We start from the raw sequence: 26,960 nt of genomic DNA on the forward strand, positions 1-26,960 counted from the left end.
CAGCCCTGGTTGGGTGGCTCAGTTGGTTGGAGTGCCCTCTGTACACTAAAAAGGTTGTGGGTTTGATTACAGGTCAGGGCACATACCTAGGTTTCAGGTTCTAGCCTCAGTTGGGACATGTATGGGAGGCAATGGATCAATATTTCTCTCTCACATCTCTCTCTCTCCCTCTCTTTCCCTCTTTTCCTCCCTCCCTTCCTCTCTCTGTAAAATCAATAAAAACATATCCTTGGGTGAGAAATAAAAAAATATTCAACCCAAGAAAAATCAAGAAAGAAGAGAAGGAACAAAGACCAGATGGACAAATACCCAAGCATATAAATAATTATATTAAAAACAAATGGGAAGAACAATACAACTAAGAGACAGATTGTAAGGCTGGATAAAAAGCAACATACAACAATTGTATGCTGAACTCAAGCAATCCACTTTAAATTAAAGACAAGATAGGTAAAACAATACAGGATAGGAAAGATAAATCATACTAACACCAATCAAGCACAAGGGGGTATACATAATGTATTATTCCATTTTTATTACATTATTGGAAAACAAAACACGGTGACAGAAAGCAAATCAGTGGTTATCTGGGCCCAGAGGGTGGGGACAGCATTGGCCAGGAATGGCACAGGAGGCAGAAGTTTTGGAGTATAGAGATGTCTTGTACCTTGATTGTCTACAGGACTGAACACATTTGTCAAACCTCAACAGATATACTTAGAATTGGTGCCTTTTATTGTATATAGTTTATAACTCAAGAAAGATGGTGAAAGGCAGGGAGGAATAAAGAGGAGAAGAAAAGAAACAGGGAAAGGGTAGGAAAAACAATAAAGCATTTTTGTTTTCAAAGAGCACAGTCACTTCAGTAAGAGTAGTTTCCACTGGCCCTTTACCCCATCGTAGAAAACATTTTAGGGTTGTTTTTTTTTACCCAATTATCTGCCCACATCTGCACTCTGAGGGTCTCACTTTCCACCTCAAGGAATTTATCAAGCTCTTGTACCAAAGATAGCTGTACCCCAAAGGGACATTCTGATACCAGTTGGTCATAGTGAAACTTTCACCCAATCAAATGAGGAATGCCTCAAACAGGGGAAGCTGCCCAGCCCACTTGGCTATCTATGACGCTGACCTCTCCCTTTCCTGACCTCACTTGCTCCGTCTCTAGCCCCATCTTCCTTCTGTGGTTGAAAGCCACACCCAACCCTCTGCAATTCTTTTAATCTTCAGAATCTCAATTCCCTCTCTTCAATAAGGAAGACCAATTTCTACATCCTCCCCCTCTCGCACCAGCAGAGAAAAATGAGTAGTCATCAAAGTGTTAATGGTGGGTGTTTGGGTACACAAAGGACCAAAGCAAGACATCTACATTTCAGAGGGTACCAGGGGTGGGCAAACTTTTTGACTCGAGGGCCACAATGGGTTCTTAAAATGGACCGGAGGGCCGGAACAAAAGCATGAATGGAGTGTTTGTGTGAACTAATATAAATTCAAAGTAAACATCATTACATAAAAGAGTACGGTCTTTTTTTTTTTTTTAGTTTTATTCATTTCAAACGGGCCGGATCCGGCCCACGGGCCGTAGTTTGCCCACAGCTGGGGTAGACACATTTCATACTCTAAGGACAACTAGACTGCCTATGGGAACCAGACTCTAAGACTCTGGGGAAGGACTTAGGATAACCAGATGGTGGAGATGTGACAAAGAGATAAGGGTTGAGGGTGGCAGTAGTTGGAAAGAAGAAAAGAAAAACTTAAAAAAAAAACAAAAAAAAACAGGAACAATATATAATCAGCTCAGCATATAGCTACATCCCATGCTAACAGGAGGTTAAATGGAAGATGTCTCATCAAGCACCACAGAAAGGATATAATCCATTCTCATATTGTGAAATGATTCCCTGATCAGAGATGATTCAATTTTCTGATTATGTCTGAATAATGATTATTTAGAGACCCTGGAAAATTAACTTCCTACACCTTAAATAATGTACCTGTAACCTTTCTTATTCACATCAGATCACATGGACTCAAAGCCTTCCTAATTACCTAGACATGGAAGTGGATGCAATGTGAATCTTTTCAAACAACGGAGGCTCGCTGTGGAAAGGCACAGCGAGAGACCTCTATAGAGACCTCATGTTCCTCCAGCTTGAGAGTGATGTCATGGCGAGCCTCAGGCACTGCCCGCCTCACGCACTGCCCACGTGTTTTCATGACCTTTACTTCTCCAGGTGCCTCCTACCCTGACCACACGTTCCCTGCCGAGAAGCTGGATGATGCTGTAGCTCCCGGCCACGAATATACCTACGAGTGGACCATCAGTGAGGACAGTGGGCCCACACAGGATGACCCGCCATGCCTCACGCACATCTACTACTCCTATGAAAATCTGATACAGGACTTCAACTCTGGGCTGATTGGGCCTCTGCTTATTTGTAAGAAAGGTAAAAAAACAAATCAACAATAGCAAAGCTGTTGGAGTGGTGAGGAGTACTATACTGGAAAGGCTTGCGGGGGGTGGCGGGAGTGTGGGGGATCCTGGAACCTCTCAGCAAATCGAGCAGAGGGAGGAGGGTGGGAAGCAGACCGCTGATGGACATTGACATCGGAGGGTCTGGAGTCCTCCTCTGGTCCTTCCAACCCCTCCTCCATCTCAGGCCTGGAGCCTTTCTGAGTAAATCCCTGTCTGGGAGTTGGTTCTGAGGCCAGGCCCCTGTGGTCTGCATGTTTACCTCAAGGCCAAGTCTTCCTGCAAGTGTACAGCAGCCTGCCCTCTGCTGACAGCACTGGGGAAGAGCTTTGCCTAACGTGTCCGAGGTTTGGGCTGGTAATTTGGTCTCCAAACACACAAAACGCTAGTTTCCTTTCTTATAAACAGTGGAGCACTTTGGGCAGCAGGTTGCAAAGACACTCAACTGACTTTTATAAGAAATTTCATCGTCTAGGCCTCTGAGGAGCCAGCTTGGATTTTCATTTTACCTGAAAGGAATTCAGCTCATCTTTCATGAAAGCAAACGATCACATGAACTGCACTGTGGGAAATAATGGGATGAACTCGCCGTCTGCACAGACACATACCATCCCTACACCAATTGCTAATCATTTATTCACTACACAAATACATGTGATCCTTGCCTGGCATACAGAGGATACTGGGATGGCACACAAAAAAATCAAAACTTAGAAAAAGCTCTTCTTTCATTCTACTTTCAGCTGCATTTTGTCTTTATATGAGAATTCACCTTAACCTTCTCATCCAGTTCTCTGGTGAACCATTCCATGAACAGCAAAGTGGCTGGACGAAACTTGGAGAGCTGGGCTTTTACCAACCAAGATCTGGTACCTGTGTGTTCGTCTACTGACACAGGAGGAAATGATACTTTTGCCAAAATCTTGACAGTCACCAAATGTTTCCTCTCTATGTCAAGTCAAATTTATCTTCAAAGCCCCATTCCTCAAGGCTCTGATGTGCCAGAGAAAATGTTTAATATGGCAGCAAGATTTTCATAAGCCCCTAATCATCATTACTTGATAAAGATGCTATTTATTTTTATTTTTTTATTTTCATAGATTATTAGAGAAAGAGGAAGGGAGAGGAGGGAGAGAGAAACATCAATGGGAGAGCTTAACATTAATCAGTTGCCTCCTGCACGTCCCCTACTGGGGATTGAGCTTGCAACCCAGGCATGTGCACTGACGGGAATCAAACCAGCAACCTTTCGGTGCATGGATGACGCCCAACAACTGAGCTGCACCAGCCAGGGCAAGATGCCATTTTTAAAACAAGAATTTCTCTGAGTTGACATCACTAAGATTGGTTGCTTGCCTTCAGCTCTGCCACCTAGGAACAGCAAATGAGAGTTTTCTACCTGGGATGCTATTGACAAGCACGTCTTTTCTTTCCCAGGCACCCTCACTGAGGATGGGAGTCAGAAGATGTTTGACAGGCAGCAGGTGCTCATGTTTGCTGTGTTTGATGAAAGCAAGAGCTGGAGCCGGTCATCATCCGTCATGTACACGGTCAACGGCTATGTGAACGGGACGATGCCAGGTAACGCCCGTTCCCAACAACACTAGACTCGTTAGTGCCTTAGGCCTGTGGCTGTCCTCCAGCACTAAGAAAGGTGATGGTATCCACTACTTTCAACTCTTAATCAGGAAGGTAAGGTGATCTAGCTCAGGGTCCTCAAGGTTTTATCATCTTTTTAAAAAATATTTTTATTGATTTCAGAGAGGAAGGGAGAGGGAGAGAGAGATAGAAACATCAACGGTGAGAGAGAATCATTGATCGGCTGCCTCCTGCACGCCCCCTACTGGGGATTGAGTCCACAACCTGGGCATGTGCCCTTAACCAGAATTGAACCCGGGACTTTTCAGTCCAAAAGCTGACACTCTATCCACTGAGTCAAACCAGCTTGGTTGAGATTTTGTCATGTTTTTTAAACCAGCAAGTACAACAGGCAAACTGGAAGCTTTTAAGGGAAGGGGTGTGCAGCAGTATTGGATGGAGAGCTCTGAGCAGGTTTCACCTGGGCCTGCACTTCCAGGAAGGCCTCCAGGATGTCAGCTCAGTCTCCTTCAGTGGGTTCTGTGGTCCCTGCTGCACATGACCCTGCTTTCAGCCACAGAGGAAGCCTTAGGACAGCTAGCTGTTCAAGGTCAAGCCCTGGCAGAAAGGGTTAGCAGGGAAAAGTCTATAAAAATTCGGTGAAGATGAGCAGGAGACTCAGAGAAATACCAACCTACGGAAGTACTTCCAGCACTTCAAACGGTGATAGATGAGGACTCTTCAAAGGCATTTAAGACCTTTTCTCTTTCCATCATAGCAACTGCTAAGAGCAAAGGACTGACTCCCACCTACACCACTTTTACTTCCATCTGATAGAAATGCGTAGAACCAAAGATCCTGGGGAAAAGCAGAAAAATGAAAATGTTGCTTTATTAAATTTCTCACGGGTCCTTCTCTATATCTGAAAAATCACAAATGGCTTCACCCACCACCAACCAAACTTGTCAGGAGTTGAGGTCTGGGCATTGCTTTCAATTGTTTTCTATTTCATTTCACTGCGTCTCTGCCTGGGCTACTACAAACACACCCCGATGACTCTCGGCTTTGATTCAGCACCCAAAACGTAGGTAACTGAGGCTCCTTGCTCATTTCGCTACCTTAGTGTGGTCCTTGGCAGTTAGTTGTTGAGATGAGCTAACTTACAAAAGTGGATTAAACATCTCTCCTGGGATAGACGGTAGTTAAGAATTTGTGTTGTTTTTTTTTTACATTTAAAACTGCATGTCCAGTGCTATGGACCTTCGAGGGGTGTGTTCCAAGGAGAAGCTGTATCTGTGTCCTGGCCGAGTGAATCATCTGTTAAATATGCAGAAGCCCCCTGAAGCAAACCATAGGCACAAAAATAAAAGTAATAACTTGATCAGGGCATGGAGTATTTGAATTTGCAGTTGAAAAAGACAGACCAGTTGGGATTAAGAGGGGCAGGGAAGGGACATGGCGTGAGGAGAAACAGAGACATTAATGCTTGTAAACAGCCTCATGAAGCATGTAGACCGAATAGCGGTGGTAAGTGCTCATACAGATGTACTGAATGCTCCAGTCGATATGAGCATCTCTTTGGGGTGCTAAATGCCTCCACCAAAGCCTACCTTTCAGCTTCATTCTGAGGTTCTAGCTTCTTGTTCTCATCATGCTGTCTGAACCCCTGTCTTGTTGTAATGGTCCCCCCAAAAAAGACAAGCCCTCAGCCCCTCCCTCTGTGGGTAAGAGACTGATCCTCAGCCCCATGACCTTACCTCTATGGTAGCACTTGCTGCAATGAGGTGTGACTGCTTGTATCTAGTGATCATGGATCTGAAACTTAAAAGCCGGGCCAAGGCGGGAAGCCAGGGTTGGAATCTCCCACGCAGCAAAGGAGCATTTTCCCAGTCGCTGTGGGGGGCAAAGAAGGAGCAGAACTCAGCCTCTGCACTCAGTTCCCATTACTCCGCCCATGAAGTGCTCCCGGGAGCCCAGCACATGAAGACTTGTCCTCTGCGTTTTAAGGAGAGCCTGTGACCCACAGAGTAATTCATTGCCGTCTCATTAAAGCGATCAGCAAGGGGCACAGGCGCAATCAGCAATCCTTAACCACCTTCACACTCTTCCTCAGGCAGAGCTTGCGCCTCTCTCTATCCTGCTGAGACATTAGGCTCTGAACGCGGCCCTCCTGGAGACTGCCGACTCCCTCCAGCTGAGCCCAGATTGGCTCTAGGTGACCAGCTACCTGACTTGCCCAGGACTGTCCTGGTTCCAACAGTGAAAGTCCTGCATCCGGGGAAACCCCTCGGTCCCAGTAACCCAGGATGGTGGTCAGCTACCTGGCTCCCTCCTTGGCCTAACCCCTTAGCAATCCCTGTCTCTGGACTAACGCCCCCTCTCACCGCTCTGCTCTCACTTCTGTAGTATCCCTCACCGCAATGAGTGTCAGCTGCTCGCTGGCCCATCCCTCAGATGTCTCCATTTCCAGGGCAGGCACTACAGCTGAGTGTCTATTCCTCAGAAACTTGCACAATAGCAGGTACTCATCCATTTGGGGTGAAGAAGTTCTTACCACAGAATGCTGACTGCCTGGCTTTGCCCCGCCCCCATCTCTCCTCCTCTCGCAGATATCACCGTTTGTGCCCAGGACCACATCAGCTGGCATCTGATCGGCATGAGCTCTGGACCAGAACTGTTCTCCATTCACTTCAATGGCCAGGTCCTGGAGCAGAACCATCGCAAGGTCTCAGCCGTGACCCTCGTCAGCGCTACGTCCACGACTGCTAACATGACGATGGGCCCGGAGGGGAAGTGGATCATCTCTTCTCTCATCCCCAAGCACTTTCAAGGCAAGACACGCTCCCAACAGTCTTGCTTATGAATGTAGGATCCTTCTTCCCAGGCGCTAACTCCCTCCTTATCCTTTGCCTTCTTAAGCCACGCACACTCCAGACATACCTGCCGTGGTCCCTCGGAAGAGAACTTACATTCTCCACTCTTAGATTCACAGCCTTGCTTGGGGATGAAGGAAGGGGAGGAATCGACAAAGACTTTTTTAAATGAAGCAAAAGCTGAAGAGGTCTCTACTTCCTTGAAAGGAAAAGGGAGGAAGGAGAGAAATGCACATAGAGATGCTCTTTCTTGTGGTATTTAGCATGTAGCTAAAAGAAAGATCTGGCTGCCAGGACAAGGCAAACATGCAAATGTATAGAAGTGCCAAGTCAGAGAAAGTGTAGAAGTTTTAACATGAAAAGACTGTGTTTTAGAACAAAATGAGCACGAAGAGGAACCCAATGACTGTACACTGAATGGCTCAAACCTAAAACCTAAGCAGCTGAGGAATGAGCTTGAAAGAACATCAGTGAACTCTGGTGGGGGAAGGTCAGCCCAGGTTGTTATGTGGTTCCATGTAAACAAAATACTCATTGTTCTATTACACATAGTTGCTTTGAAACTATTGGGAGGAGGTTTCCTATAAATAGAGACTAAATTATAAGCAAATGATATTAGTATAGGAAATTATTTTGTTACCAAAATAATATGTACAAGCAAAACACATAAGAAAGACGATTAGGACCATTTCATTTTATAAAAAAAGATTTATTTTATTGCTTTTAGAGAGAGAAGAAGGGAAAAGGAGAGAGAAAAACATCGATGTGAGAGGGAAACATTGATCAGCTGCCTCCTGCACACTCCCAACCAGGGATCGAACCCGCAACCTGGGCATGTGCCCTGACCAGAAATCGACCCTTTCAGTGCACAGGACAATGCCCAACCAACTGAGCCATGCCGGCCAGGGCTCGGGTACTGTGTTATATTTTTGCACTGAGCAGTCAAAATTATATTTGAACTAATGAAATTGTCACCCAAGTGATCATAAAACAACAAAACTAACATTGTTGAGGTTAATTGCTTTTGTATTAATTTACTTAATTTTTAACAATTTCATACAGTATTACTGTATTCTTTTGATTTTACAAATAAAGGGGCAGATGACAGGAAAAAGGAGAAGTCAACAAGACCTAAGTCATAGGGTCTTCAGGGTCTGGAAGCCACAGATGTTCCTGCTCTGGAAGAAGCAAAGGCAATCTTCCCAGATTTCCCTCCCAGCCCGTCCCCTCTCTCCCTTGCTTTCACCATCATCAGTTAACCCTTCCACCATTAAAAAGTTACAGTTTGATCAGCTTTAGTTCCTTCTCCCCAATTCTTTCACTGTCTGTATGTACTAATTCAGCTGGAATGCAGGCTCGTATCAACATTGAGAACTGTGCCAAGAAGACACGGAGTACTAAGTGGCTGACGCCCGAGCAGCGGCGGCACATGAAGAGGTGGGAATACTTCATCGCTGCAGAGGAAGTCATCTGGGACTATGCACCCTTCATTCCAGTGAACATGAACAAGTGAGTGGGGGGTTCTGACCACTGTGCAAAGGTTCAGGCATGTTCCATGGGGTCCTGGGTTCGCGGGTCAAGGTATTACATGTTTTGGATTCCGTTCAGGTCTTGTTCAAAATCAACATGGAATTACCCCAAACTCAATAAAGGAAATAATAATAATAATAATAGCAGCTACCACTTGTCGAATGTTTGCTATTGCCAAGCACTGTGTTAAATCCTATCTAAGAGCTTCACTTTATCTCTAGAAGTGAGAGACAGCTCTTATTTATTAAGTAGACTAGAGGCCTGGTGCACAAAAATTTGTGCACTTGGGGGGCGTCCCTCAGCCCAGCCTGTGCCCTCTCGCAGTCTGAGACCCCTCAAGGGATGACCACCTGCTGGCTTAGGCCCGCTCCCCAGGGGATTGGGCCTAAGCTGGCAGTTAGACATCTCCCTGGCAGCCCGGATGCCCTTGGGGGATGTCCACTTGCCAGTGGGGAGCAGGCCTAAGCTGCAGTCAGACATCCTTAGCGCTGCTGAGGAGACAGGAGAGGCTCCCGCCACCACCGCTGTACTGGCAGCCATCAGCCTGGCTTGTGGTTGAGCAGAGCTCCCCCTGTGGGAGAGCACTGACCACCAGGGGGCAGCTCCTACATTGAGCATCTGCCCCGTGGTGGTCAGTGTGTGTCATAGTGACCAGTCATTCCCAGTTGTTCTGCTGTTAGGGTCAGTTTGCATATTACCCTTTTTTTATATAGGATAGAGGCCTGGTACATGGGTGGGGGTCAGCTGGTTTGCCCTGAAGGGTGTCCCGGATCAGGGTGGAGGTCCCGCTGGGGTGCCTGGCCAGCCTGGTTGAGGGGCTGAGGGCCATTTTCAGACTGGCCACAGCCCCTTCAGGGTGGGGGTCCCCACTGGGGTGCCTGGCAAGCCTGGGTGAGGGGCTGAGGGCTGTTTTCAGGCTGGCCAAACCCCTTTCAGGGTGGGGGGTCCTTCTGGGGTGCCTGGCCAGCCTGGGTGAGGGACTGATGGCTGTTTGCAGGCTGGCCACGGCCCCCAGCTACCCAAGCTCCCAGTGGAGGCTGGCTGGAAGCAGGTATCTAGGATTTACTTATCTTCTATAATTGAAACTTTGTTGCCTTGAGTGGAATTCCACAGCTGGCCAGGGCAGGCGGGAAGCTTGGCTTCCTCCATCACCAGGGCAACCAAGCCTCCTGCTTGCTCCAGCTCTGTGGTTGCCGGCCGCCATCTTGGTTGGGGTAACTTGCATATAGTCACTCTGATTGACCGGTGGGCATGGCTTGGGGCGTAGCAGAGGTGCAGTCAATTTGCATGTTTCTCTTTTATTAGATTACATTAGGAAATAGGTCAGAGATATTAAGAAATCTGGAAATTCAAATAGCTCTGAAACACCTGAAGAAAATATTCAGGCTCACTCACAATGAGAGAAATGCAAATTAAACTTCTCTGAAATACTATTTTCATCCATCGGACTCACAATCCAGGTAGCATAATCTCTTGGCAACACTGTGGGAAACAGGCACTGTCATTTTGCTGGTGAGCGAGTAACTGGAAGAACCATCTAGAGGATAATCTGGCATTTGTGTCAAAATTATAAATGCCTATATCTTTTGGCCCAGCAATCTCACCCTGGGAATTTACTATAGAGCTATACTGTTCACAGGAAAAATGTTGTACATACAGGATAGTCACTCTACCCTGTTAGTAATAGCAAAAGATTGGAAACAACCCAAAATTTCCATCAATAGGAAATTGGTTTAATAAATTATGGGATAGCCATACATAGAGTACCATGCATCTGTTTTAAAAGGATGCAAGCATGCTTTATGTACTAATATAAAAAGTTCTCCATTGTTAAATTAAAAAGTCAAGGGAGTAAGATGGCAGAATAGGAGGTCCCCCACCTCTCTCCCTGACGGCAACAATAGTTGTCAGCCATCCACAAACAAAAGTGCCTTTGTGAGAGCTGTGTAATCCAGGTAGAAACTTACAAAATCCCAAGGAAAGCCAGGACCACAGAGGGCTGTTTTACAAGGCTAGTCCATGCTCAGGGGGTAGTTTTGCTCATTGAGGTCCAGGTTACAAGCCTAGAAGCAGCCTCATCCTCTTATGGACTCAGCGACAGCCCCTGCTACAACATTGTTTGACAAGCGACTCGGGAGGAGCCAGCCCTGTCCATGACCCTGGAGGCTGGCCTGCAGACCTTGGTCCCAGTGCAGATCTTGAAGTGACCCTGTAGCCCAGCTCCAGCCCTCCCACCTGCAGTCCAGAAGTGGTCCTGCTCATCAGGGACCTACCCAGGGACGTGATGGGAGTCCTCCCAAGGAACAGATGGGAGCCATACCCACCTACACACCCGGTAACAGGCCTACAATTTGAAAATCCACTGAGGACCTTAAAATGGGCCATTATTCCAGCACCAGCTCTACTGACTAAGGTCCCGGAGGCAGTCCCATCTTCCACGGACAAGACAGGACCCATACCCGTCTGAGCTCTTGGTAAAGTCTTGCCCGCCAGCAGTCATATGACCTGATCCAACCTCACTTGATTGTGATCCTAAAAGCAATCCCATCAGTCAGGAGACCTGTTGGGAGAAGGTCTTTGCCTGCCGAATTCAGTCTGTAAAGGCTGGAAGAGGGTGTCTGCTTCTTCAAATGCACAGACACCAGCCCAAGGCAACACACACCACAAAGAATCAGGCAACTATGACACCACTGAAGGAAACTAATACAGCTTCAGGAAGCAACCTCAAAGAATTGGAGATCTATGAAGTGCCTGGAAAATAATGTAAAATACTCATCTTCGAGAACCTTAGTTCAGTGCAAGAGAACACAGATAGGCAACTAAACAAAATCAGGAAAACAATGCATGAACAGAATGAGAAGTCTAATAAACCATAAGAATAACCAAACAGAAATCTTGAAACTGAAAAATACAATAACAGAACTGAAAAAAATCAATAGAGGTATTTAATGCCAGAATCAATTATGCAAAAGAAAGATTCAGCAAACTCAGAGACGGGTAATTTGGAATTATTCACTTACAAGAACAAGAGGAAAAATGAAAGAAAAAGGATAAGGAAAGCTTACAGGAATTATGGAAACCATCAAAAGAGCTAACATGTGCACTGTAAGAGTCTAAAGGGAAAAAAAGAGGAGAAAGGGGCAGAAAGCTTCTTTAAAAATAATAGTTGAAAACTTTCCAAATCTTGGAAGGGATATGCATACAGATTATCTGGAATTGTACACCTTAATATAAACCAATACTTAGAAAATGCACAGAGAGAGGTAGAGAGGTGGGGTTGAGAGGATATAGTATGTGAGTGAGAGTTTTCACTAATCAAAATCGTTTGAATGTATTTGCTATTAAAAAATCAAAAAAGGAATTGATCAAGATTATATAATAACTGACAGAACTGAGATAGGGATCCAGGACTCTCTGGCAACAGCCAGTGCTGTTTATTATGCAAAATAAATGGATGAAATGGGTAAATTCTCTCACGGAGCTTCTGCTTTTACGAAGGTACTGTTTTAAGGTAATGAAGAGGACCAAGGTGTGAAGTGGTTCTTGTTGCTGCTTCCTAATCATTTATCGCAGAACTGCAGAAGCTGGGTGACGGTGGTGGCTTTTCATTTGGCGCCTAGACTGAGTGGGTGGCAGACAGGATAGACCAGCAGCACAGAGCCATATCTAACAAAGATAATAAAAACTTCCTGGAGTGAGAAAGTACTTTTAGAGATTGAGAAATACCTGAAAAGCCAACCAAGGTACCATAAATTAAGTGATAGGAGAGACTTGAGAAAAATTTATAGCACATCCTGTCCTTTCATCCAGATAGACCTTTCCCCAGAGACATCTAAGGTCTTCTCTAGTAACCAAAGGGACAGGAAGAGCTAAAAAGCTGCTTCTAACCATGATTATGACTTTATCAGATGGATCGGAGGATTCCAGCTTTCCAACTAGATGGAACATATCAGGACTTTGCAAATCATATTAAGAGTTGGTTTTGTTTTTGTTTTGTTTTTTTTTAGCTAATCCAAGAGCAGAACTTCTAAACACAAGGGTTTCCCCTCCCTACTGGGGGTCTCTACTTGAGAAAATGGTTCATTTTTTAATATTTCATTTCACTTTAAGAAAATACAGATCTCTGCACTTGGATAATTTCTCCAACCAAATTGGAAAACATTATAAGAAGGTTGTGTACAGACAGTACCAAGATGAGACCTTCACCAAACGCCTGGAGGAGTCCAGAAACAATGAAGACGGGATCTTGGGCCCTACTATCAGAGCCCAGGTCAGAGACACGCTCAAAGTAAGTAGCAGAAAGGTAGGCCCGTGCAAAAGAAATTAAGTAACAAAAGACATTATAAGTACTGGCTGTTTATTTTTTTTAAAAGGTGTCCATGTAATTTTTAATTCAAATGCAACTTTTCGTTTTTATTTAGTATTTGCACTTATTTATAGCTTACTCCATAATACAAAGAATCTGAGATAGTTTATCAAATTATAAAGGAATACAATAGTCAATGTAATTGGGGTGAATAATATTGGGGACAAAGAAAAGAAAACCAAGGATAAGGTAAGTATAATCAAGTACTTACCATATGATCTTATAAGGTTGTTTGCAAATTTTGTCCTGAGCCTTCTAGCAGCCAAAGTAAAAAGGGAAATCTGTTAGGGCCAGAGTCACAGTAGCCACAAAAGAAGCACAGCGACCAGAGAAGAATTTCTCACATGGATCCTTGAAGAGAGGGTGCTATTGCTGCAGTGGATAGATTCCTTGATAAAACCCCTACAATTGGTACAATAAATAAAAATATTGTAGAGTCTTATAAAAGTGTTTCTCGTTATAGCTAAAAATATCACAGTAAATACCATTGAGAAAAAAAATCCTTCACTGTGGTCTTGGTATGTAGTTCTCTGAAGTCTGGCCTCTGATGAAGACACACGCAAAGACTTACATATTTATCATGAGGACAGAGTGTTGTTCAAATAGTTTTCCTTTAATGCTATGTCACATCACCAAGCTTTTTAAAAAATATATTTTTATTGATTTCAGAGACGAAGTAGGAGAGAGAGGTAGAAACATCAATAATGAGAGAGAGAACCATTGATTGGCTGCCTCCAGCACGCCCCATATTGGGGCTCAAGCCCACAACCCAGGCATGTACCCTGACCAGAATTGAACCATGACCTCCTGGCTCAGAGGTCTATGCTTAACCAATGAGCCATGCCATGCTGGCTGGGTTCATCAAACTTTTTATTTTTTTAATTTTTATTTTTTTAAAAAATACATTTTATTGATTTTTTACAGAGAGGAAGGGAGAGGGATAGAGAGTCAGAAACATCTATGAGAGAGAAACATCGATCAGCTGCTTCCTGCACGTCCCCTACTGGGGATGTGCCAGCAACCAAGGTACATGCCCTTGACTGGAATGGAACCTGGGACCCTTCAGTCCGCAGGCCGACGCTCTATCCACTGAGCCAAACTGGTTAGGGACATCAAGCTTTTTATAAGCACAGGAAGCAGAGAATTGAAGGTTGCAATCTTTGACAAGATTCTAGAATGCAGATTATCTACAGATGGAGGATGACCCAAATGCTTTGGCAATCAACCAAAGATACAATCAAGGTTCTCTTCGGAAGATTAAGGAGCTTCACCAGGACTCCTGTGTGGGTAATGCTCCTAAAATGACGCCCAGTGCTTACGGAGACCATACTTCACCGCTGCCAGGGCGGAGCTAGGAGGGCGTCTGCAGACAAGGCCAATTCTGCTCATTTGAAAATAACCAAAGGACCAGAAGCAGCTGCTCTCTGTTTCCCTTCCCCCATCTCTGATCCCTCCGAGGTACTCTTAGGGTAGTGGTCGGCAAACTGCAGCTCGCGAGCCACATGCGGCTCTTTGGCCCCTTGAGTGTGGCTCTTCCACAACATACCATATGCAGGCGCGCATGTACATTGAAACTTCGTGGCCCATGCGCAGAAGTCGGTATGTTGTGGAAGAGCCACACTCAAGGGGCCAAAGAGCCGCATGTGGCTCCCGAGCCGCAGTTTGCCGACCACTGTTAGGGAGTATAAATACACCTCATTGGAAATTGAGGATCCGGCTCTTAGCCATGACCTCAGGACACGGCCTCAAGGACAGGGGTTCTGGGAGACCTGGCCAGTGGGAGGAGGAGGTCATGGTATAGAGAAGAGGAGGAGCAGAAAATGAAAACAGATGGGGTCTGAGCTGAAAGGAGAAGGCAAGGAGATGGGGACCCGCTCGGAGGGGGTGGCGGACTGTAAGGAAAATGTCACTTCTAAGGTCAGACTACTCTGTGAGGCGAAACTCTCTCAAATGCTTCTGCCGGGTGATGGAGAGATTGCTGCTCAGATAAACAGAACAAGATTGCATGCATGCACACCGTCCAACAAGTGAGCATGCAAAGTTAACATCCTATATTAATGCTCGCTATCAACCTTAAGTCCCGAATAATAAATCTGAGTTAACTTTGTAGATCACGTTCAAAAATATGGCCAGCCGCGCCTACAGCATCTACCCTCATGGAGTGACCTTCTCTCCTTTTGAAGACACAGTCAACTCTTCCTCCACCTCAGGTTTGCATCTTTCACTTCTGCTGAATGAAGCTATTGACCTCTGAGAAGCTACCATATTTTCCTACTGTCCCTCTTGCTCAGTAGTAAACCTTGTGCAGTCAGGTAGTGTCTATACATGGGCAGGGACCCTAAAAGCCACAAGGAAACCCTGCTCATCTCAGGGGGTTACTTACCCCACAGCAAGCATGTCAAACTCGCGGCCTGCTGCCTGCGGCCCACAACGAATATTTTTGCAGCCCAGTCAATATAACAGTATGAAAGAAGCATTTTAATAAAAATTTTGTAACTTAATTTTTACAATATCCTGTTATACATAATTATTAATAACAAACTACAACATTCTCTAATTACTGGTTACTATAATCGTGTTGCATTCATTTCCCTTACGCGCAGGCGCACCATTTCTCTCCACTAATACTAGCAGCGAATATTGTAGCAGCCAATTGCCATGTCATTAGTCTTGTACTGACTTGTTTGGTGGGCGCAACAGGAAATATTTCGCTTTCAGAGAACAAGAAAAACAGGTTTATTAGTGTCACGTTTATTAATTTGTGCAGTTATTCAGTGTCGAGAAAGTTAATGGACAAGAAAAATATTAATTTTTATTAAAATGTTCTATTATTTTATGTTAATGAGGACTCATTTATTTCAGCATGTATCTATCAAAATAAACTTACTATAATTTCTATGAAAATTGAAGCTTTTGTTTTTTTTTGCAGCCCACATATACTTAAACCTTGTTTATTTGGCTCATGTTAGCCTTTGTGTTTGACATGCTTGCCCTACAGCATCCTTTATTAGTGCCATAGGGGCCTCTAGGGGAGCAAGATCTGATGACTACATGCTATTAAGGGTTCCAATAAGTGGATCTTAATATTAAAAAAATATTCCTTTCCCAATATTAATTGCTTGCAATGAAAGCTCCATTGTATCATTCATTCATTCTCATAAAATAATTTTGAAAATGAAAATAATTCTGACTATATTTTCTTTCAGGCAGTAACACCATGGTCAGAGCAGTTCAACCAGGAGAAACCTACACTTATAAATGGAATATCCTGGAGTCTGATGAGCCCACGGACAATGACGCCCAGTGCTTAACAAGACCGTACTACAGTGATGTGGACATCACAAGGGACATTGCCTCTGGGCTCATAGGGCTACTTCTGATTTGTAAGAGCAGATCCCTGGACAAAAGAGGCATACAGGTATTTTGTCCTTGATGTAACCATTCAGAAATTCCAGGAATTTCTTCTGGCTGGAACAGACTAGGTCTCCCTGCTAAATAATGGAACTTTTCTGGAACAGAAAACATTAAACTAAGTAGTCCTCTTGGGTGTGACTGAGATGACATTGACTCCTTTGGGAACTTTTTGTCTTGCCAGTTTTCACCCAGACTCTCACTGCAGAAGGCAAGTCTACAGTGTGAAGCCATACTTCGTTCTAGTTTCAAAGTCCATGTCTGTTGTTATTGTCTGTGTGCTGAGCAAGTCTCTTAGCCTCTCTTGGTTTCTTCCTTATATGAGATTGGTAATACCCATCCTAAAAATTACAGGTTGTTTGGGGGCGCAGGGAGGTAGCACCTCACAAAAGTGTAAGGCTCTGTACCGATCCTTGTTACCTGTAGAGATCTGCACTAGAAAGAGATAAGAGAGATACGCAGGAGACAGAGCTTCTGGTGAGACTGCACCTTGACAATGGTCCGTCTCTAGTGAGACTGAATTAGACAAAGACGTGGATCTTCTGACTTTATCTTTACTGTAGAAGAGTCTCATCTTATTAAGCTCCATTAAATTCACAGACAATTGGGCAAAGCTATAATTTTTTTAAAAAGGGCCTCATTCAAGGCATACAAAATAAATATATGCCTCAGAAAATCAGAAACGAACATTAGAAAGACCCTAATCTATTGAACTTGGAAAGGAAACGCGTAGGGAGAGGTATGAAGCTTTCCTATTGCAGCCTCCTGCTTTATCCTTTGCAATTGTTCGTAGCACACCCTGTCGGTCGAACAGTCTGGTTGAAAGGTGTTCTGTCACAGAGATAAACAGAATTACAGTTGCCATGACAAATGGAATTTTTCTATTAGGATATTTTAGTCTCTGAATTTCCTGATCTGCTCTGTTTGCTTTTGCATAATATCTTTGGCTCTAACGAGGGCTTTGCACACAAGGGGCTCTTACCAAGGCCTAAATGCATGGCTTCAGTGACCCCGAGGACTGTGCCCTGGGGTGTCTGAAGCTGTGGGTCGCTGGCTGGGATGTTAGAACACAGCGTTTCCCCCCCGCAGAGGGCAGCAGACATCGAGCAGCAGGCTGTGTTTGCTGTGTTTGATGAGAACAAGAGCTGGTACATTGAGGACAACATCAACAAGTTTTGTGAGAATCCTGAGGAGGTGAAGCGTGACGACCCTAAGTTTTATGAGTCAAACATCATGAGCAGTAAGTCGGAGCACGCTCCCCTATCTGTCCATCACTTCTCACCCGTGTGGTTGAAGCGTGCTGTGCCTAGAGGCAGACGTGGATGAGAAGCGACTCACATCTCAGCTTCACCTTCATCCGGGGATTTGGTGATGAAATTATATAAAGGGTGACCTTTTTACAGCGAGAGGTCAAAGGCTTGTTATCCTTATACGTCTTCTCTTGCTCCGTGTGTGTGTGTGTGTGTGTGTGTGTGTGTGTGTGTGTGTGTACCTGTGCGTGTGCTCTGGGCAGAGAAGATCAGGTGAGGGATGGGGGTGGTAAAGGAAGGGGCTACAGGCCTTGGTCTGTGGTATCTGAGGTGCAAAATAGACATTCTGGGTGCAAGGTGATACTCTATGGCCAGGGCAGAAACCAATTAAGTAATTCAAAACTAGATTTTTCAAATCACACTAAAAAGGTTAGCCAGGAGTTTTGCAAAGTCATTCTGTGGGCATGTGTTTTAGGTGTTAGGCACGTGCCCTCGTGCTGGCATAGGCCTGGCATTCTAACCGATCCGACTCTTTCAGCCATCAATGGCTACGTGCCTGACAGCATCTCCACACTCGGGTTCTGCTTTGATGACACCATCCAGTGGCACTTCTGCAGCGTGGGGACCCAGGATGACTTTCTGACCATCCATTTCACTGGGCACTCCTTCATCTACGGGAAGAGGCATGAGGACACCTTGACGCTCTTCCCCATGCACGGGGAATCGGTGACCGTCACGATGGATAATGTGGGTGAGAGCCTGGCGCGGGGAGGGACTCCTGGTCCCTCGGTCTGCCGCAGCTCTCCAGGCTCAGGTCCTGGGCTCAGCTCTCGGATCCCTTGCAGGCTTCCCTTTTGATACTTGTCATGATTTCCGTTTGGGGAATTAATTCAGTTTGGCCTCAGTGGGTTCAGCCCTTTAATGTGGGTTCCGTTCATCCTTTTCTGTAAGTGAGAAGTAAAGACACACATCCACAGAAGATATGGCATGACTTTGAGGAGGAAGCGTGACCATTCAGTCTCAAAAAGACATTTCTTTTATCAAAATGCCCTTTCCAGTTTTGTAAGACAGCCACCTGTGCTAGGGTTAGTGATCACCAGGTATAGTGCCTGCGAGGCTGGCCTCAGACACGCCACAGCCCTGGAAAGCACGTGGGCTTTGGAGTTCATCAGCTCTGGGTTCAAATTCTGCCCGGCCACGCAACGTTGATCTGTATAACCTTGGGCAGCTGACCTGACCTCACTGAGGCTCAGTTTATTCATTTGAAAACACACACACACACACACACACACACACACACCCCAACAACAACAGCTGTTAACAGAGCTACTTTGGTCATTAATTCTAATATGTGCCAAGTGTCCAGCACTCAGTAGACACTCAGCAAGTGGTAACCATTGGACACTTCCCAGGAAATCTTCAGTGTGCCGGCAAGTCACACCATTTCAGAGAGATTCAAACTTGCCCTGGACCCACATGAATTATTGGTCAATTGGAAATACCTAAATGTCTCTCATTTCTGGGAGTAGGTATCACCATCCTCCCCCCACTACAATCCTCAAACAAGATGTGCAGCTAACAAGACAGAGATGATTAAAATTCGTTTTATTCTCAATCCATCCCTTTTAAAATATATTCTGAAATAGTGACCCTCAAACTATCTGAGCTAAGACGATTTTTTCCTCCCTGCGCTCCGCTGACCAATACCTTTGGTCTATATTCTGTTAAACGAGGTAAATGCATTGATCACATGCTTGGATGTCACAGCAATGTCAAACTGCTCAGAAGCGTCCTAAGTACTTGGCTCTCCATTTTCCTTCTGGTGGCACTGTGGACCCGTAACCAGCAGTTCACAGGGAAGCAGAGGTCCACAGGCCACACTGGAGTATCCCTGGCCAAAGTTTGTTGGGAATTATTTGCTACAACAAATGCTAGGGATTTTCTGTCTTTTTCTGGACTTAAAGCTCTCTATGCTGTCTGTCTCTCTTCTCTAGGAACTTGGATATTAACTACCATGAATTCTAACCCAAGAAGCAAAAACCTACGGCTGAAATTCAGGGATGTTAAGTGTAACCGGAATGATGAAAGTGATGGAGAAAATGAACATGTAATATACAAACCTCCACCATCTACACCCATGACTACACGGAAAATTCGTGAGTTTTCGGAAAACCAGGGTGAAGGAGGTGAGACTGGAGATGATTATGATAATCAGTTGGCTTCGTACTTTGGACTTAGGTCATTCAGAAATTCATCACTGAATCAGGAGGAAGGTGAGTTCAATCTTACTGCCCTCGCCCTGGAGAACAGCTCTGAATTCATCCCTCCAGGTACTGATACAGCCGTTGATTCAAACTCTTCTTCCCCAAGTGGCAGCGGGCTCATTGACAATAAATTTGCAGAACCTAACAAAACCCTTCCTCACCCTGAAACCACCACAGCTGGTCCTCAGGTGGGGCACAGCTCAGAAAAGAGCTCAGTTCTCGGCCCTTTCACAGCAGAGCATTCCAGCCCTTATTCTGAAGTCCCTATAGAGGATCCTCTACAGCCAAAGGTCACAGGGACAAACCTCCTACCACTTGGTGCAGAAGGAGTCAGAAGCCAAGGGCATGCTCAACATAAGGGATTGGAGGCAAGGCACAGGTTCTCCCGGATGAAGTTTCTAGGACGTAAAACAGGGAGACATTTAAGCCAAGGCAACTCTTCTTCCATCATGGGGCCCTGGAAGGACCTTCCCAGTGATCTCTTAAAACACAAGACTCTCTTTAAGAATTTGAATGGGAAATGGCATTTGGTTTCTGAAAAAGGTAGCTATGAAATAATCCCTGAGGCTGATGAAGACATGGCAGTTAATAAGCTGCGGAACAGCCCCCAGAATGCCTCAAGGACATGGGGAGAACGCATCCCTCTTACCAACAAGCATGGAGAGCAAGGTGGCCACCCAAAGTTTCCTGGAATTAGACATAAATTTCTACAAACAAGACCTGGAGGAAGCAGTAGAGTGAAGAACAGCACTTTTCTCATTCGGACACGAAAAAGGAAGCCTACACACCACGCTCCTCTCTCTCTAAGGAACTTTCCCAGAGGAGAGGGCAACCTCACCCTCCCAGACGCCCTTCACAAGGCCAAGGAGACTTCTCGTCCCACCGACCTCACCCAGACATTGCCCCGTGGGAATCTCAGCCTGGCAGCCTCACTTCCCAACCATAATCTCAGTCTCCCAGACAGCACTGGTCAGACAAGCTTCTCGCCAGACATGTATCAGACAATGCCCCCTGAACAGTTCTACCAAACGTTCCCGAGTCAAGACTCTGATCAAACACAGTTCCCTCCAGGCCCCAGTCAAGAAGCTTTTCCAGAGTCTGGCCAGATGCCTGACTATGATAGAGGAACCCAGTCCTTCCCTACCAACACTGGACAAGTGTCCCCTTCCTTAGAACGTGAAGTCTGGCAGACAGCCATCTCTCCAGAACTTAGTCAGACGACCCTTTCCCCTGACCTCGGCCAGATGACCCTTTCCCCTGACATCGGCCAGATGACCCTTTCCCCTGACATCGGCCAGATGACCCTTTCCCCTGACCTTGGCCAGATGACCCTTTCCCCTGACCTTGGCCAGACGACCCTTTCCCCTGACCTTGGCCAGACGACCCTTTCCCCTGACCTTGGCCAGATGACCCTTTCCCCTGACCTTGGCCAGACGACCCTTTCCCCTGACCTTGGCCAGACGACCCTTTCCCCTGACCTTGGCCAGACAACCCTTTCCCCTGACATAGGCCAGACGACCCTTTCCCCTGACCTTGGCCAGATGACCCTTTCCCCTGACATCAGCCAGACGACCCTTTCCCCTGACCTTGGCCAGACGACCCTTTCCCCTGACCTTGGCCAGACAACCCTTTCCCCTGACCTTGGCCAGACCCTTTCCCCTGACCTTGGCCAGACGACCCTTTCCCCTGACCTTGGCCAGACAACCCTTTCCCCTGACATAGGCCAGATGACCCTTTCCCCTGACCTTGGCCAGATGACCCTTTACCCTGACATCAGCCAGACGACCCTTTCCCCTGACCTTGGCCAGATGGCCCTTTCCCCTGACATAGGCCAGACGACCCTTTCCCCTGACATCGGCCAGATGACCCTTTCCCCTGACCTTGGCCAGATGACCCTTTCCCCTGATCTTGGCCAGACGACCCTTTCCCCTGACCTCGGCCAGATGACCCTTTCCCCTGACCTCGGCCAGATGACCCTTTCCCCTGACCTTGGCCAGATGACCCTTTCCCCTGATCTTGGCCAGACGACCCTTTCCCCTGACATCGGCCAGACAACCCTTTCCCCTGACCTCGGCCAGACGACCCTTTCCCCTGACATCGGCCAGACGACCCTTTCCCCTGACCTTGGCCAGATGACCCTTTCCCCTGACCTCGGCCAGGCGACCCTTTCCCCTGACCTCAGCCAGGAGACCCTCTCTCCAGACTTCAGACATGCAACTCTCTCTCCAGACATCACTCAGACAGGCCTTCCTCCTGATCTCAGGCAGACATCACCTCCTCCAGACCTTGGTCAAACAGCCTACACTTCCGAATCCAGTCCGTCCTCGCCTCTTCCAGAATTTGATCCTAATTTTCCTTATTCAGACTTTGGTCAGATGCCTTCTCTGCAACCGTCTCCTTCACTAAATAACACTTTGATAGCAAGTGAATTGAACCCACCCATTGTGTTTGGCTTCAGTGGAGAAGATGGAGAGTACATTGAGATTACACCGAGGAAGAAACAACAAAGCAGTGAAGAAGACACTTTTGAAATAGATTGTGTGACCTACGATGACCCTTACCAAACCGATATTAGGATAGACACCAAATCCTCCAGAAATCCGGACCGCATTGCAGCATCGTACCTCCGCAGCAGCTACGGGAACAAAAAATATTACTACATTGCTGCGGAAGAAATATCCTGGGATTACGCAAAATACGCACAAAGGTTTGGCCAGTGTTTTCATCTCTTCTCATTTTCCCACTACTGCCAGAAAAGTAATTTCAACAGTCCAAGGAGATAATTCTGGGCAAGCTAGCTAAGCATAATTTTGTTCCCCTGCTGCAACTTGGTGCCAGGTACTCTGTGAGGCAATGGGAATAAAGCCGTGAGCTAACTAGGCACAATCCCTACCTCATGGGGCTTTTCCTCTAGTGCAGTGGTCGGCAAACTCATTAGTCAACAGAGCCAAATATCAACAGTATGGCGATTGAAATTTCTTTTGAGAGCCAAATTTTTTAAACTTAAACTATATAGGTAGGTACATTCAACTTTAAATTCATGGTTTTCATCTTCCGTTTTTCTTAGCTTCTTTGTAGCCATCTCAAAAAGGGAACCTAAAAAGATGTTTCATCTACGCTAATAAATGACAAAGATGCTAATTGACCATACCTTTGCTACACTCTAATTCACGCCCACCAGCCAATCAGAGCGACTATATGCAAATTAACCCAACCAAGATGGCAGCTGGCAGCCACGGAGCTGGAGCAAGCAGGAGGCTTGGTTGCCTGGGTGATGGAGGAAGCCAAGCTTCCCGCCTACCCTGAGCCAGCTGTGGCCTCTGCTCGTGGCAACAAAGTTTCAATTATAGAAGACAAATAAATCCCAGATACCTGGTTCCAGCCAGCCTCCACTGGGAGTATGGGTAGCTGGGGGTTGTGGCCAGCCTGAAAACAGCCATCAGCCCCTCACCCAGGCTGCCCAGGCACCCCAGAAGGACCCCCCACCCTGAAAGGGGTTTGGCCAGGCACCCCAGGGGGGACCCCCACCCTGAAGGGGCTGTGGCCAGCCGGCAAACAGCCATCAGCCCCTCACCCAGGCTGGCCAGGCACTCTTATATAATAAAAAGGTAATATGCAAATTTACCCTAACAGCAGAACAACTGGGAATGACTGGTCACTATGACACACACTGACCACCACGGGGCAGATGCTCAATGCAGGAGCTACCCCCTGGTGGTCAGTGCGCTCCCACAGGGGGAGCTCTGCTCAGCCACAAGCCAGGCTGATGGCTGCCAGTACAGCAGTGCTGGTGGGGGCCTCTCCCGCCTTCTCTGCAGCACTAAGGATGTCCGACTGCAGTTTAGGCCTGCTCCCCACTGGCAACTGGACATCCCCTAAGGGCTCCTGGGCTGCCAAAGGGATGTCTGACTGCCAGCTTAAACCAGTAGGTGGTCATCCCCCGAGGGGTTCCAGACTGCGAGAGGGCACAGGCCGGGCTGAGGGACCCTCCCAAGTGCACAAATTTTTGTGCACCAGGCCTCTAGTTTTATAATAATAAAGCCACCAACACAAAAGAATTACAATTCTTAAATTGATAACAAACATACCTGTAGGATTTGTAGCTGGTTGGAAAAATACAGGTAACTTTATGCTTCAAGTAGGTACTTTTGTCACCCGCGTGCGATTTGCGGACATGGCTAGCACTAACCACTGCACAATGAGACTGCTGACTGACTGGCTCACTCAACTCATGCATGAATCACATGTGCCTCCCCCCGCGCTGTGTATCCCTTGGCTCGCCTGAGCCGCGTTTCCCCTCGCCTAACCAACCAACACCCCCAACTTCTTCTAACACCACTTCTTAAAAATCGACTTTCCCAGGCCAAAAACCGACTTTTGCGCATGCGCCACGAAATTTCAATCGCACTGTATGTGCGCACCTGCATGTGGTATTTTATGGAAGAGCCACACTCAAGGGGCCAAAGAGCCGCATGTGGCTCACAAACCACAGTTTGCCGACCACTGCTCTGGTGGCAGGTCAGATACTAACAGATAATCACACAAATAAGTGATACATACTTTACTGTATATACTACAGAAATGCTACAATGCTATAGAACTTTACTATATGCACTATAGTACTACTATAGAAATGGAGGAATGCTATACAGAGATTTGACCTAGCCTAAAGGCTCATCGGAGGACTTACCTAAGAAATGGTATCTGAACTGGCAGCTGGGTAGCTGCTGGTTGTGTCTTTAGTCATTTCTATTTTCATTCATTTGCTCATCAAATATGTGCTCAATATCTTCTCTATGCTGGATGCTATATTCAGAAACAGAGACCATTTCCTAAATTCTTTGAATGGTCTTTCATTTGTTCTTGTAAACAAATACTGTCATTATCATTTCAGTGACATGGATAACGAAGACACTGATGAGCTTCCAGAGGACACCATATACAAGAAAGTTGTTTTCCGAAAGTACCTGGATGGCACTTTCACCCAACGGGACCCTCGGGGAGAGTCTGAAGAGCATCTTGGCATTCTTGGTCCTGTTATTAGAGCTGAGGTGGATGACGTTATCCAAGTGAGTCATTCCCACCAGCACCATAGGGTTGTAAAGGCAATGGTGGCAGGAGAGAGCTATGGGTGATTTAGTTATTTTCTTTTGTTAAAAATAATCTTTTATTGATTTCAGAGAGGAAGAGAGTGGGAGAGAGAGAGAGAGAGAGAGAGAGAGAGAGAGAGAGAGAGAGAGAAACATCAATGATGAGAGAATCATGAATCAGCTGCCTTCAGCACGCACCCTAGTGGGGGACCGAGCACACAACCCAGGCATGTGCCCTACTGGGAATCGAACCATGGCATCCTGGTTCATAGGTCAATGCTCAACCACTGAGCCACACTGGCTGGGTGGATTTACTTATTTTCCAAAATTAATAAATAATGACATTTCTTCTCCAAGACAGTTGCCAAGTATTTGGCAATCCTCGAGAAAAACATAATCTTATGATTCTATTTCTCCCTCTGCTAAGCTCCTGCTTATTCTATAAGGACTATTCCTTCTCCCCTAGGAAACTTTTTTTAATTCCCTCCACCCTTTCTAAACATTCAGCCGAATGGCTCCTCCCAGGCACCTCTCTCTAACCCATTCACGTGTGATGTACGACACCTTTTGTCCCCAGAGGGGAACTTAAATTCACATGTGCAGTCTCTTCAGCAGCAGGCAGAAAGCTTACTGTGACAAAAGCCCAGCCTCATGACCTTCAGATCCAGAGCACCTATCAGTAGCATTGCATCTGCTGATAAGGTCAATAATTTTGTTTTGGGCGAGGAGCAAGCATGGCTTGGCATTTCTGGGGGAAGCTGCTTGGGCCCTATCTCGCAGGATGCTAGTAAAGTTAGAGGAAATAATGTACATAAGTTCCATGGCAACTGGCATTTTGTTAACCTTCAGTGTGTTATGGATCCTTGTTTTTTTCTAGGTTCGTTTTAAAAACTTAGCATCCAGACCGTATTCTCTTCATGCCCACGGGCTTTCCTATGAAAAGTCGTCGGAGGGAAAGACTTATGAAGATGAGTCTTCCAAGTGGTTTCAGGAAGACAATGCTGTTCAGCCAAACAGCAGCTACACCTACGTGTGGCACGCCACCGGGAGAGCGGGGCCGGAGAACCCCGGCTCTGCCTGCCGGACGTGGGCCTACTACTCAGCAGTGAACACGGTAGGCACAGACATCAATGTGCTGTCATCCCCTTAACTTATACCCCGAGGCTGCTAAATGGAAGGTGAAGATTACTTCTTGTTTTCTTTCAGATGTTTTGTTTTTATTTTTTAAATTGATTTCAGAGAAGGAGAGAGAGATAGAAACATCAATGATGGGAGAGAATCACTGATTGGCTGCCTCCTGCAGGCCCCCTAATGGGGATCGAGCCCACAACCAAGGCATGTGCCCTTGACTAGAATCAAACCTGAGACCTTCTGTCTGCAGGCCGACGCTCTATCCATGGAGCCAAACCAGCTAGGGCTGAAGATTATTTCTTGCTAAATGCTTGTCTTGCTATTTGTGAGGAAGGTGTAAGGATTGTGGCCAAGACCCCACAGCTACCATAGCAGGGACCTCCCTGCAGACCTACAGAGATGACGGTGAGAGAGAAAGGTGTGCTCAGTGAAGAGGAGTGAGGGTTGCTGAGAGGGCTGGCCCAGTCAGACGGACCACCTTATAGAGGAAGGCATTTATTTGCAATTTCCTGGAGTGAATATGAGCTTTCTCCTCCTCTTTCTCTGTGGAAGAACTACAACATCAAGACTCCTTCCTTCTTGGGCATGGTAGGGAGAGTACCGGCCTCGATTTCAGTTCCTCCCCTGTCACCCACTGTGTGGCCCTGGGCAAATTTCTCCTCCTCTCTCAGCCTCGGTTTCCAAAGTTAAACATGAGATAACAACATACATCACACATAGTTGGTCATATTTGTTTAATAAGTGAATTCTTTTTACCATATAGGATTGTTGTCAGAATTATATAAGTGGCTATAGGCAAAATATTTAATATAGTAGTAAGTGCTCAATAAATAGTATTTGTTATAGCATCAATATTTTATTATCATTATGATGACTACCATGTCACGATAAACAACTAAGCAAAGGAAGGGGATAGGAATGCCATAGAATTAGATGGATAAGATCCAGCTTTATGAAGCTACTCATTTGTGCTCCTCACAGTCAGGCCTCTAAG

At 46.1% G+C, this 26,960-nt stretch overlaps 1 protein-coding gene across 1 annotated transcript in view; it reads left to right on the forward strand.

The window, feature by feature from the left end:
• The window catches only part of F5 (coagulation factor V), a gene marked incomplete at its 5' end in the record, with an annotated part of 63,467 nt that overhangs the window by 19,881 nt on the left and 16,626 nt on the right, over positions 1 to 26,960 (forward strand). The window contains 13 exons of the mRNA XM_081112313.1: positions 2,235 to 2,447; positions 3,911 to 4,054; positions 6,661 to 6,882; positions 8,268 to 8,433; positions 12,565 to 12,742; positions 14,931 to 15,030; positions 16,027 to 16,238; positions 17,321 to 17,471; positions 18,020 to 18,232; positions 19,476 to 21,151; positions 21,419 to 22,452; positions 24,640 to 24,814; positions 25,713 to 25,949. Coding sequence (XP_080968439.1) covers positions 2,235 to 2,447; positions 3,911 to 4,054; positions 6,661 to 6,882; positions 8,268 to 8,433; positions 12,565 to 12,742; positions 14,931 to 15,030; positions 16,027 to 16,238; positions 17,321 to 17,471; positions 18,020 to 18,232; positions 19,476 to 21,151; positions 21,419 to 22,452; positions 24,640 to 24,814; positions 25,713 to 25,949 — 4,721 coding nt within the window. The remainder of the gene's footprint in view (positions 1 to 2,234; positions 2,448 to 3,910; positions 4,055 to 6,660; positions 6,883 to 8,267; positions 8,434 to 12,564; positions 12,743 to 14,930; positions 15,031 to 16,026; positions 16,239 to 17,320; positions 17,472 to 18,019; positions 18,233 to 19,475; positions 21,152 to 21,418; positions 22,453 to 24,639; positions 24,815 to 25,712; positions 25,950 to 26,960) is intronic.

This window comes from Myotis nattereri, assembly GCF_964212035.1.
Source record: "Myotis nattereri genome assembly, chromosome: 18".
Taxonomy (NCBI): domain Eukaryota; kingdom Metazoa; phylum Chordata; class Mammalia; order Chiroptera; family Vespertilionidae; genus Myotis; species Myotis nattereri.